Below are 13,688 nucleotides of genomic sequence, written 5' to 3'. Positions count from 1 at the left end.
TCATTTCTTCAATGATAAATTGACCTTGTTATCAATATAAGATGTTTCTCTATAGCTCAGATAATCTCCTTTGCTCTGAATTCTGTTTTATTTGGTATTGCTCTAACCACTCCAGCCGGGTCGTAGTGTTTGCATTGTATTGAATTTCTTTCCAGTTAATTTCAAATCCCTTAGTTTTATATTTGAAATGTGATATTTGTGTATAGCATGTAATTGGGTCTTGGATTTTTATTTTTTAATTTAAAAAAATTTTGTATTTAAAAATTAAGTAGTTATTTTTTGGCCAAGCCACATGACTTGGGGGATTGTCGTTTCCCTGACTTGGTATTGAACCTTGGCCCGTTGCAGTGAAAGCAAAATCCTTACCACTCAACTGCCAAGGAATTCCCTCGTCTTGGTGTTTTAAATCTATTTTTGCTAATTTTTGTCTTTTAATTAGATTAATTAGTCCATTAACATTTGGTATGTTTATTATGATGTGACTAGATTAGATCCACTGTTTTATTACTATTTTTCTTTCTCTGTTCCTTTTCCTTCATTCTTTTCCATTATTTGAATTTCTTTTTTTTTTTTTTTTTTGTAGATGGTGACACTGTGTTACTTTAAAAAGATTGTCCTCCACTCCCTTTTTAAAATTACTATATTTTGGGGGGAGGAGTTTTAGGTTCAAAGCAAAATTAAAGGGGAAGTATAATGATTTTTCATATATCCTGATCCCTACACATGGATGTGCTGTGCTGTACTTAGTTGCTCAGTTCACGGCCAGCTCTTTGTGACCCCATGGACTGTAGCCCACTAGGCTCCTGTGTCTGTGGAGATTCTCCAAGCAAGAATACTGGAATGGGTTGCCATGCCCTTCTCCAGGGGATCTTCCTAACCCATGGTTTGAACCGAAGTCTCTCACACTGCAGGTGGATTCTTTATTGTTTCATCCACAAGGAAAACCCAAGAATACTGGAGTGGGTAGCCTATCCCTTATAGCCTCCCTAATTATCAATATCACCCAACAGAGTGGTACATTTGTTTCAATTGATGTACCTACATAGACGTGTCATTATCAGTCCAGATCTATAATTTACATTAGGGTTCTTGGTTTTGTACATTGATGGGTTTGGACAAATGTATAAGGACACATATAGACCATTATAGTATCTTGCAGAGGAATTTCACTGTCTTAAAAACCGTCTGTGCTTGCTTATTAATCCCTCTCTCCCCTTAACCCCTAGTAACCACTAATTTTTTAACTGTGTCCCTAGTTTTATCTTTTCTAGAATGTTGTATAGTTGGAATCATACAGTATGTTGGCTTTTCAGATTAACATCTTTTACTTAGTGATATGCAGTTAAGTGTCCTCCATGTCTTTTCATGGCTTGATGGGTCATTTCTTTTTGGAACTGAATAATATTACATGGTCTGGATGTACCAGTTTATTTATCCATTGACCTACTGACGGACGTCTTGGTGGCTTCCAAGTTTTGGTAATTACAAACCTTCAGGTGCAGGTTTTTATGTGGACAGAAGTTTTCAACTCCTTTGGATGAGTACTAAGGGTTGTGATTGCTGGATCATACACTAAGAGTTTGTTTAATTTTGTATGAAACTGCCTACTGTTTTCCAAAGGGTCTGGGCCATTTTGTCTCCTCACTATTCCTGTTGTTCCATGTCTTCATCAGCATTTAGTATTATCTGAATTTTGGCCTTCCTAATATGTGTGTCGTAGTATCGAAGTGTTGTTTTAATTTGCATTTCCTTGATAATATATGTATGTTATGAGGCATTTCTTCATGCTTATTTACTTTAATATCTCTATGTATATATATATATTTAAAGTAGGTTTCTTGTATTTGACATATAATTGGGTTATGTTTTAGATCAGCTTTGACAGTCTGTCTTTTAACTGTCATTCAGAGTCATTGGTGCATTGATAAAGAATCCACCTGCCAATGAAGGAGACCCAAGAGATGTGGGTTGGATCCCTAGGTCAGGAAGATCCCCTGGAGTATGAAATGGCAACCCACTCCAATATTCTTGCCTGGAAGATTCCATGGACAGAGGAGACAGGCAGGCTATAGTCAGTGGGGTTGCAGAGTCAGACATGACTGAGCATGCACATAGCTAGCAAAGTGATTATTGATACAGTTGGATTGATTTCTACCATATTTGTTACTGTTTTTTCTTTGTTGCCTTTGTTCTTTGTTCTGATTTTTATCTTTCAGTCTTATTCTGCCTTTTGTGGTTTTAATTGAATGTTTTATGTATTGGATTGGCAAAAACGTTCATTCAGATTTTTCAATAAGATGTGATAGTCAAGCTCCTGGAGGTAAGACTCACAAAAGTGTGGGCCCCTGTTAAGACCAATACCTGTGAAATTTTTAACTCCCAGACTGTGCCTCCCTCTGTTTATCCTAACTGCCACACTGAACCCCCTGCTATATATCAGTAACAGTGCAGATTGTCCTCTCCTGACTCATTTCCTCAGAAGTTTCAGCTTGTGAGTTTGTGCTCTGTTATGGTCTTATTCTCTGTATCTGCTTGCAGTTTCTGCAGTTTAGGGGGCAGCAGTTTGCAGTGTGACCTTACTTCTCTTGTGGAAGTTGACTTTTCAGCTTTTTACTTGGTTTTAGGACCAAGTGATCACTTTCAAGTTCCTTACTTATAAACTGGAAACTGGAAGAAGAATTTTTTTTTAAGAATTTCATTTTTATGTATTTATTTCTTTTTAAATGTTTTCAAAAAGTCGAACTGTTTTTTGAAGAGCAACATTTATTTAAATACCATGATAGTACCAAAATAAAATTGTGTTATTGATATTAAAAGCTATAACTCCTTAAGACATAAAGAGGTTTCCTGGAAGTAGTTTATTTCCTATTCTCCTATTTTCCTTTTGATAGTAAACTGTTTTTTAAGTTTCCTGTTTTTATTTATTTAAGTGAGCTATTGCACTAGTATTTTATTCGCAGACACTAGGGATTCATAGAAAATTTGTCCTAAATTATGACTTGTTCTAAATATTAGTTGGAGTGGATTTACTCTGTTTGAGACCTGATTAGATTTTGAGGCTTCCCTGGTGGCTCAGATGGTAAAGCGTCTGCTTGTGATTCAGGAGACCTGAGTTCAATCCCTGGATCAGGAAGATCCCCTGGAGAAGGAAATGGCAGCCCACTGCAGTACTCTTGCCTGAAAAATCGCATGGATGGAGGAGCCTGGTAGCCTACAGTCCCTGGGATCGCAAAGAGTCAGACATGACTGAGCGACTTCTCTCTATCTCTCTAGAATTTTAACTTCTTTATGAGTATTATCCCATGGTTTCTGAAGAAAAAAATGATCCTTATCTTGATGTGATTGTTTAGTAGTTGAACTTTTTGTGACAGGTGTTGATTTCGTTCTGTTCTTTATTAGATGATGCAATTAAAAAACCTGGAAACAGCTCTAAGTTCTTTTTTTTTTTTTAAGTGTTGTATGTACATAAGTACATCAAGCACAAATGGTTTGGGGTCTAATTAAAAACTTTAAAATTAAATTTTATAGTATTGGTCAGAAGCTAGTGACTTTAAAAATGCAGGTTTAAAAAACTTTTTTGGCTTTAACAATAAAACATAGAAAAGCAAATCTTTTAGCTTTGTTTTTTTATAAGTTGTTATATAGTGTATCTTACTTTAAGAAAGTCTGGTCTCTATTTATCTGAAATTGTGCAAAAGTTAACAAGTGGTCTTATTTGCTTTGAAATCATTTTTTATTTAGCAGCAAATTTTTCTTAAGATCTCATTAAACATCAAGATACCTAAGTAACCTACTCAGATTACTGAGTAGAATCTGGTAGAAAGTAATCTACCAGAGTTTTTAAAACTAAGATACACTATGAAACAACTTATAAAGAAATAAAGCTAAAAGATTTGCTTTTCGATGTTTTATATAAGTAATTTGCAAAGGTTGAAGATAGGTGTATTTCAAAATTATTACATCTAGCCCCAAATGAAACATATTAATATTATAGCATTTAAGGAAGAGGAATTTATAATTATGCCTTTAGTTCCCAAAGAAAGTCAATGATATGTTGTTGGAGGTGGCCAGTAGGCAGCTTGAAGTGTGAGTCTAGATTCAGGAAAAGCATGGTAGCTATATAAATAAAATTGGAGGTTTCCTCCCGTAGGTGATTATTGAAGCTATTGGAGATTAGAGTCTCAAAGCTCAGAATAGGAAGCCTAAGGTTAGAAGTTGGGAAATAGCAACATTTAAGGAATTAAACCAATTTTAAAATTAATTGATCAGTTATTAGTTCATCCTTTTAAAAGTAAATATCAGTAATATATTAGAAAGGATAGAAGAGAAAGAATGTGGAGGATTAACAGTTTTTTTCCAAGTTAGCAAATCATGATAATTTAAATTTTTAAATCTCTGAAGCCCTATTATGAAATCTTTACTAAAGTTATATGATTTGTACTCAATTATATAATCACCTTTTTAAAAAAAACATTTAATGAGGTACAAACATACAACATGGTTATATACACACATATGTATGATGGATATATATGTGTGTGTGTGTGTGTGTGTTGTAGGTATAGCTATATTAAGTGAAAATCTATCTGTATTCATGAATATGTTTTCATCTATATTGGTTTAAATTTATTTCCTCACAACTTTTTTCTCCCTCTCTCCAACTCATCTGTCCTTTTATTCATCCATCCACCCATCCATCCATCCATCCATCCATCCATCCATCTGTCCATCTTTCTCAGTCTCCTTCCATCTACAGAATTAAACATGCTTTGCTAGCTAGTTTCTAACACCTTGTAAGAGGGCAGCTTACTTAAATCTTAATCGCATCACTATGGGGTTCTGCGAAAGCTTTGAAGTTGTTTCCAGGGTTGCTTAAAAAATCTGTGCCACAAAGAACTGTGATCTTAGTAACTCAGCAGGAAGCTTTGGTAACATCTAGTTTATCCCTAGGTGGGCTGTTAAGAACTAGTCTTCTCTTTCTTTTTCTAGGAAGTGCTTTGTTTGTGGTTCAGAAAGGACTTGTTCTGATGGATTTTGTTTTGTAGAGTTGTTGTGGATTTGCTTTGATATTTAGTATTAGTTTAGATAAGTTAAAACTGCAGGGTGCTCAAACAAGGACATGGATTAAAGTATCAAAAATTGGGTATTTATTCTAAGCATATTCATGGTTTAAGTTGTTAAATTACACTGTTGTAATTATGAAACTCCTAAGCAGATGTGACCAAAAGGAATCAACTATGTACTGTGTGGGTAAAAGAATACCTATAAACTGGCTTATAAATTCTTAGTACCTTCAAGTTTCAGTGTCTTGTTCACAGGAAGAAAATGCGATTACCTGGCAATCTTCTGAAAAGCTTACCTCTCTATTATCCACTGTATACCATAGAATATAATTATGGTGTCTTTCTCTAGTCTAGAAGTTTGTCTTACCCATTCCTGTTCCTTAAAGAAGTATTTTATACTGTTCTGAAATATTTTGACAAATGAAATTCTATTTTATTTTGAAAGACTTTCTGAAATGATTAAATAAAATATCATGGTAAACTTAGTGTTTAGGAACATTCACTTTTTTTTCCTTTAATCTCTAATTTCTCCTTATCCATTGAACACAGACATATTTTATATGTATATATAAATATTTAGAAGTTATACTATTCCTACTGTATTCCCTAGTGATCTTAGTTATGAAATGTGTTACACACAGTGTCATTCAGAAGTTTGAGAAAGTTAACTAAAGAATATTTACACTAAAGTTTCCAGAAAATAAAAAGCATTATTGTCCATCTAATTAGACAAAATAATGTCATTAGAAGATAATCCTTGAAATTTCAGTAGAATGTGAGGATACCTTATGTTCGACTGAGATGTTAAGAAAATTTAATTACTTTAATATTTCCCCGTAAGGAATAGTGGTACTCTGATTGCGCAGTTCTCACAACAGTGGTTCTTAATATGTTTTTAGATAGTACCCCTTGATGTACACACCCACTTACATTTTTAATGGAAGTTTAAAAGATTCATCTCCTTTCCCCACCCAAAAAAAAAAGCTTATCTGTGGTTGAAAGAAATACTTGACTAACTTTAGGCTGCTTATTCACCGAGTTTCACCAGTCTTCTAATCTAGTGATTAGATTAGAAGAATGGAAGTATTTGTGTATCAGAGCCTCCTGTGAAGTTTAAAAAGTTATTGTCCTCCTTGGCCCCAGCCCTTCCTCTAGGCTCACTTTTTTTCTAACTGACATCTCCCCCCCTTCCCCGTCACTGTTGTAGCCGTGTTTTAAAGTGTAACTTGGTTTCCAGAGAGAATTTACTCTTTAGGAAGGGAGTGACTTGTTTGTCTATAGACTTAAGCTAGATACAGTCAAGTGTTAAATAATAAAATGGTATATAATCAACTTATCCATTTCCTGTAATACTGACCATCTCTGGAGAAATGATAAAATAAATTACTGTTCTGATATTACAATCTGCCAAATAAAATACCGTCCTCTCATTCTTGAGGCTGTTAGCTTTCAGTTGGAATTCAGATAAAGCTGAGGAGGAGGTGATCTTCCTCATTATTTGGAAATGGTGAATTGAAACTTGGGGCTTCCCAGGTGGCTCAGTGGGTAAAGAATCTGCCTGCCAGTGCAGGAGATGTGGGTTGGATCCCTGGATCGGGAAGATCCCCTGGAGAAGGAAATGGCCAACAATGCAGTATCCTTGCCTGGGAAATCTCATGGACAGAGGCCTGGTTGGCTACAGTTTATGGGTTGCAAAGTGTTGGACAAGACTGAGCAACTGAACAACAACAACACATTGAAGCTTGAGACCGTAATAGTCTAATACTATTAGTACTAGAATAGCACTACTACTACTGCTAATTATTATGTATCATAATTACATATAATAATAATAATTAATAGTACTACTACTACTAATAGTAGTACTCCAGTAGCAATACATCCTTGGCTTTTTACTGATAGTTGGACACGACTGAGCGACTTCACTTTCACTTTTCACTTTCATGCATTGGAGAAAGAAATGGCAACCCACTCCAGTGTTCTTGCCTGGAGAACCCCAGAGATGGGGGAGCCTGGTGGGCTGCCATCTCTGGGGTCGCACAGAGTCGGACACAACTGAAGCGACTTAGCAGCAGCAGCAGGCTGTGTCAAGGCTTTGTTTATCCTGGCTGCACAGAAGCGTGCTAGGATGCCATATTAAATCAGTAAATCTTAGAACTGAAAGATAACTTAGTAAAGATTTTCTACTGTAGAAACAGTACCTTGGAAAGAATGTGAAACTTGAGTCAGAAGAACTTGCTTTTTGCTGCCTTCATATTTTTAAATAAACCACTTCTCTGATTCTTGGTTTTTAATAGTGAGGACGATAGTGTCTGCTTTATACTTTGTGTAACTACTGAGAGTAGAAAATCTGATTTTAAACTATTAATTATACTGTGTAAATTATTAAATTTTATGCAAATAGATCATGTTTTTGGTTGCTAATAAATTAGTGTCTTTAGCCAGTCATCCCTCTGTCTAGTGGCTATCTTTTGTGACTATGTTTCTAAACTATATGTCTATAATGTATTCCTTCTTGTAAGACTGGGTTGCTAGTAACACTTTGCTTAGTAATTCTACCCTTTGTTTAGTGTCTGTTAGATGCCAGGTACTATTGCAGGTCTGTGAAAATGTAACGGTTAAACAAGATCATCTTTGTTCAGTAGAGATAAACAGTTATAGATGGAAGCTAGTGATGATTCTAGAGTTGGGTTACTGTTATTATCAGAGACAGAATGAAATTAGTGGAACAAATGTTTTTGAAGAAAGCATCATACATTAGTTCACTTCATTGTTGTGGTTGTTCAGTCACTCAGTTGTGTCTGACTCTTTGCGACCCCGTGGACTGCAGCACGCCAGGCTTCCCAGTCCTTCACCATCTCCCGGAGCTTGCTCAAACTCATGTCCATCTCATCCTCTGTCGTCCCCTTCTCCTCCTGTCTTCAGTCCTTCCCAGCATGAGGGTCTTCTCTAATGAATCAGCTCTTCACATCAGGTTGCCAAAGTATTGGAGTTTCAACTTTAGCATCAGTCCTTCCAATGAACATTCAAGACTGATTTCCTTTAGGGTTAACTGGTTGGATCTCCTTGCAGTCCAAGGGACTGTCAAGAGTTTTTTCTCCACCACAGCTCAAAAGCATCAGTTCTTCGGCACTCAGCCTTCTATATGGTCCAACTGTCATATCCATACATGACTTCTGGAAAAACCATAGCTTTTACTAGATGGACCTTTGTTGGCAAAGTAATGTTTCTGCTTTTTAATACATTGTCTAGGTTTGTCATAGCTTTTCTTTCAAGGAGCAAGTGTCTTTTAATTTCACTTCATAGTGAAATGCATTTTGGGACACTACCACTGAAATTACAGAAATATTTTTACTTTGGTTTGGTAATGAAGAATACTATTTTTTTTGTTCATATGGAACCAGCAATTGAAAAGAACAAGTAAATCCTTGAGAAGCGTTTAGCTTTTCCATGTATGTGTGACTCGTAGATGATGATCTTACCCTGATTTTCCTTGATATGATTTTTTTAAAATAAGTACTATTGGAACATCTTTGACTTAGAATTTGGTAGGAACTAAAGATTGGTAAGGATTAGTAAGAACAATTTCAATTGGTATGTGTAAATCATAGAAAAGAAGACTTAAAAGGGACCTTACAGAGATCATCTTATCACTGATTTTGAAATTCATTTTTAGAGGAGCAGTGGAATTCTGTTGTTCTGCTAAGGTACAGTAGGACCTGCTGAAGAGGGACGTTACTGGCATGGCCCAGTGGGTATGCCTAGGGCGCCTCCCCGTTTCAACCATGATGGACCCAAAGTTATGTTTTATACATTAGTGATAAATATAAGTTTTTTTCTTTAAATAGTTTTTATATTTAAAAATATAAGTTAGATAACTAGTTTTCTCATTTTAATGACAAAACTAGAGTACCAGAGAAAGTTAACTGGAACCTTGATTTCTTAACTTCACTTCAACATTATTCAATTATATCATACTGCCTCCATATGGCTTTAGCAAATTGAAAATCCTGTTAAGCCATTTTAAGTGATGAACAATCAAGGTTTTGTATGACTGGATCTGACATGAAGAAGATTGATTGATGATGTTAATATCATGATCTAGCATGATATTTAAATGAAAGTGATTTGATATTCTTACTTTTTTATGTTACAAAGTAATCGCTTCTTTGAGTACTAAAAATGTTCATTATTGAAACTCAGATGTATTTCTATGATTTTTAGAGTTTATTTGAGCCCTGCCCTTGAATGCTTTAAATATTAAAGACCTCTTTATTAGAGGGATGTGCGTCATTTATGGTCTCATGTGCTGTGTAAGGTAAAGTTATAAGGGCATAAAATTGTCCTTATCTTTGAGTTTCTAGGTGGATTCTCATTAAGAGTGAATATGCATTTAATAAATACGTAGTTTTTCTGTAAAGCAAGTGTTTACAGAGCTTTTGTTTGTCCTTTGGTGTTAAAGAGTTCACTTAGTACCTGACTTTGCACTTAACAATGAAATTAAAACAAGGTGATTTAGTATGATTTGTAACAATGTCTAATGAACAGTTGTATTATGTGTAAAATGATAGAAGACCTGATTTTTTTAAAATAAATTTGCATTTAGTTAGAATTGTTATGGCCTTGACTTCTGGGCAAGATGAATTTGCTAGGATTCTTCATTAAGCTTAGAATTCTCTAACATAAAGATAGACTAATAGCAAATTGTACCTCTCTTCCTATTAATAAATAATAAAGTATCAGTAATTTAAAACATTGAGATGTAATTGACATGTATTTAACACTGTATTAGTTAATTTTGTTAGATATATGATCTTTACAATAAGTCTAATTGGCAATTACTAGTCAATAGTAATTTTTTTTTTAAAGAAATGTTAGAGCTTTGACTTGATTTTTTTAGTTCTTTAAAAGATTTTGGCTGTGCTGGTTTTTGTTGCGGCATGTGGGCTACTCTAGTTGCAGCGTGCAGGCTTCTCTCTTGTTGAGCCTGTGGGCTCTCTAGCTGTGGTGTGTGGTCCCAGCAGCTGTGGCATATGGGCTCAGTAGTCATGGTCCGTGGGCTTAGTTACCCTGCAGCATGTGGGATGTTAGTTCCCTGACCAGGGATCGAACCCACATTGCCTGTACTGGAAGGTGGATTCTACCAGTAGACTACTAGGGAAGTCCCAGGCAATAGTAATTTTAAAGAATTCTAATTAATGAGCATTAAACAGAATATTTAATGACTGCCAAACAGAATGACTTGTAGAACTGATTTATACAGTTAACTATTACGGTACTAAAAACTTAGTTCTGCATAATCTACCCCTTTCCCATCACTCCTGAGAAATGATTTGGTAGATTTCTAAAAAAAGTGATGAAGTGATTATTAAGTCAAATTTGTGCTTAGTCTCACTCTCTGTCTTCTTAAAATTACTTGCAGGAGAGGGCTGCTCACAATTTATATGGCCAACTTGGTAAGTAAATCTTTTTTTTTTGCATTTGAGGTTTTCTCATGCATTTTTTTTAAACCTATTTTTTTGTTTTTTGAATAAAATTCCCTTTAACAAAGGAAACTTACTTAAATTTGATAATGTTGTCTGTTTTTGTTTTAAAGGATAGACTTAAATGTTTAAAATAGCTTTGATGCTCTCTGGTTTATTCCTGTTACATTATATGACTGAATTGTACTCATTTCAGGAGGAAAATAGACTCACTGCCCTGTGTTTTTCATGATTTTTTTTTCTTTTAAGCTTAGGTCTTCATCTTTGGTAGTGTGCATATCTATATCTGTATCCTCTCTCTATGTATCTTTAATTTCATTTCATATTCTGCTTCTATTGCTCACTTCTTATGGAAAAAATGATTTAAGGATAAGCTTTTATGATGTACAGTTTTCCTGGATTTCAAAATAGCATTGATTCTATTTTTGCATATACTGAATAAATTTAAGAATATGATAGTCTAGGCTTCTAAAAAATTTCTTAAGTTTTCAGAATTGAAATTAATATTGTCTTAATACTGTTTGCTGTAGATATATATTCAGGGTATATGATTTTCATTGTCAGGCTCATATTTTAAAAACGTGTATTAAAAGCTTTTAAAGTTGTTTCACAGAAATTATAGGCAACATTGAAAAATTCAGTTAAGGAAAGATAAATAATTGTTTACCTAAGGATAGGTTTTTGAGTTCTGTAACAGAGGAGACTGTAGTTCAGGGTTGTATTTAGCAACTTATTTCAGTTTTAAAATATTTAATTTTTGCTCTGGGTAAGTTACTGTGCTATGTGCTAGAAGGCAAGATGAAGACAGTCGTTGTATTTATGGAGTTTGCTGTCTAGTGGAAAAGTCACAGTAGAAATAATAATGTTTGAAAAGAACTGAAAAATGAATTATAGGGTGCTATGGAAACATAATAGGAGCACTAAACTATTCTAGGTGCTGCTTTCCTTTCTTATTTTGTAAAAAACTTAAAAATATTACATCTGCATACCCAGAATGGATTTGAGTTTTAATCCATTTGTTTTCCTTTTAGTTGTACACATGCTTTTTTATATAACCACATGGTCATACTTTAATACCCAAATACTATATGTATTTATACACTTTTCTTAAATTCTAAGTAAATTTCCACAAACTTTTTGTGTTGCCTGGTTTAGACTGGAAATTCCTGGAGAGAAGATATTTGATTTTGATTAATATAATCAATGTTGGAAGGTGCCCTAAAAATACTCTGTTTTTTTTAAGATTAAGCTTTTTACTTTGAAATAATCATAGATTCCTATGCAGTTGTCAGAAATCATAGATCTCATGTACTCTCTATACAGTTTCCCTTAATAGTAGTGTCTTACAAAACTATTGAAGATCAAAAGTAGGATATTTACATTGATATTTGTTATAGTCAAGATAGAGAACATTTTCTTCATGTTGCTGTTTTGTAGCTACGTTTATTGAGTTGGCAAAAAAGTTTGAGTTTTTCCTAAAATGTTGCAGAAAAACCTGAACAAACTTTTTGGTCAACCCAGTACTTACTTACCTCTGACCTTTCCCTCCTATTGCCCAACCTCTGGCAACCACTAATTTATTCTTTATCTCTATAATTCTTTAGTTTTTATAGTCATTTCAAGAATGTTTTATAAATAGAATTATATAGTACATATATTTTGTCATTAGCTGTTTTCACTCACCATAATTCTCTGGAGAGTGATTCAAGTTGTTGGGCATATCAGTAGTGCATTCCTTTTTATAGCTGAGTAAGTATACCATGGTATGGAAGTACTAGTTTATTCAACTGTTCACCTATTGAAGAATATCTGGCTTGCTTCTAGTTTTTGGCTATTACAAATAAAGATGCTAGAAATATTCACATGCAAGTTTTTGTGTGAACAGGAGTTTTTATTTCTCTGGGATAAATGCCCTGGAATACAGTTGCCAGGTTGTATGGTAGCCGAATGGTTAGTTTTTAAAGAAACTGATAAACTGTTTTCCAGAGTGGCTGTACTATATTGTTTTGATAGCATTTGGAATCTAGAATAAACCTTTGAATCTCTAGTTCTTTCTAAATGTGAAACTTTCTGTGTGTGTGGAGTAACATTTGTCTGTTAAGTAGATTTGTACTTTTTATGTCCAGATTAATAAATTTCAGTATTAGAAAAGCTTTTCAGAAAGTGCAGAATATAGATTGGTCTTTTATCTTTTGTCATCCAAGATCTGTAATTTAAAAATTTAATGAGATCAAAGCCTCACACATGGATTTTTGACTGTGTTCAAAGAAATTTGTACATGATATATTTGGGATACTAATGACAGTCTTAGTATCTTCATCTTCTTTCATCTTCATCTCCCCTTCCTCTAAATAGAACATTTTATTTTTACTATTGCTGTGTAACTATTATTTAAGTAAGAGGGTGATTAGTGTGGAATAGGTAAGAAGTATTTTCAGAGCCTGAATTTATCCTTAAGAAATAACTAAATTCTAGAACTCTATTATATTGCTCACTAGACTGAGTTGAGATTGTTGGCTGATTTTAACGTCAATGACAAAATTTCTAAATGTTGGGAGCTCTTATTTTAAGAAAGTTATTTATTGTATTTAGGTATGTGTTTCTGAATTAGAAAGTAGAGAAAAACTGAAGAAGAAAGTAAAAGTTATCTGTAGTTTTACCATGTAGTAACTGCGAACATTTTAGTGTTTATTATTTTATCCCCTTCCCTTTCCTCCAGTGTCCCTACATAAATACACATAGATGCATATTCACATTACACATTATACACCCAATAAAAAATTGGGGGCATATTGTTTTGTGACATCTTTTGTTACCGTGCCATATAGTTTTGGTAGCTCATAGTATTAAGTAGCCATTCTTTGGAGAGCCTAATCATATCTTTTCACCTAATTCTTGGTTATATTCTCATTACATTGAGTTGGTTTTGTACATATACACACACACCCACTAAAATGTTGGGTGACAGTAAATTACTGTTTGGTTAGTATTAATGTCATTTTGTTAGTTTTGGCTGCAACAGTTATACATTCCTTAATTATTTTGATCAGAAAATTTCAAAGGCATTGCCATGCCTTTGAATGAATATCTGAGAAAAATATGGAAAACTGGCTTCATATTATCTTTATCATCTTTGTCTTTA

The 13,688-nt window shown here is 34.1% G+C and overlaps 1 protein-coding gene across 1 annotated transcript in view; it reads left to right on the top strand.

The window, feature by feature from the left end:
- Positions 1-13,688, top strand: part of TMEM135 (transmembrane protein 135) — a 245,876-nt gene that overhangs the window by 35,220 nt on the left and 196,968 nt on the right. Inside the window, exon 4 of the mRNA XM_052662242.1 lies at positions 10,486-10,519. Within this exon, the coding sequence (XP_052518202.1) occupies positions 10,486-10,519 (34 nt within the window). The remainder of the gene's footprint in view (positions 1-10,485; positions 10,520-13,688) is intronic.

This window comes from Budorcas taxicolor, chromosome 25, assembly GCF_023091745.1.
Source record: "Budorcas taxicolor isolate Tak-1 chromosome 25, Takin1.1, whole genome shotgun sequence".
NCBI classification, from domain to species: domain Eukaryota; kingdom Metazoa; phylum Chordata; class Mammalia; order Artiodactyla; family Bovidae; genus Budorcas; species Budorcas taxicolor.
This window is presented reverse-complemented; position numbering and strand designations above follow the sequence as displayed.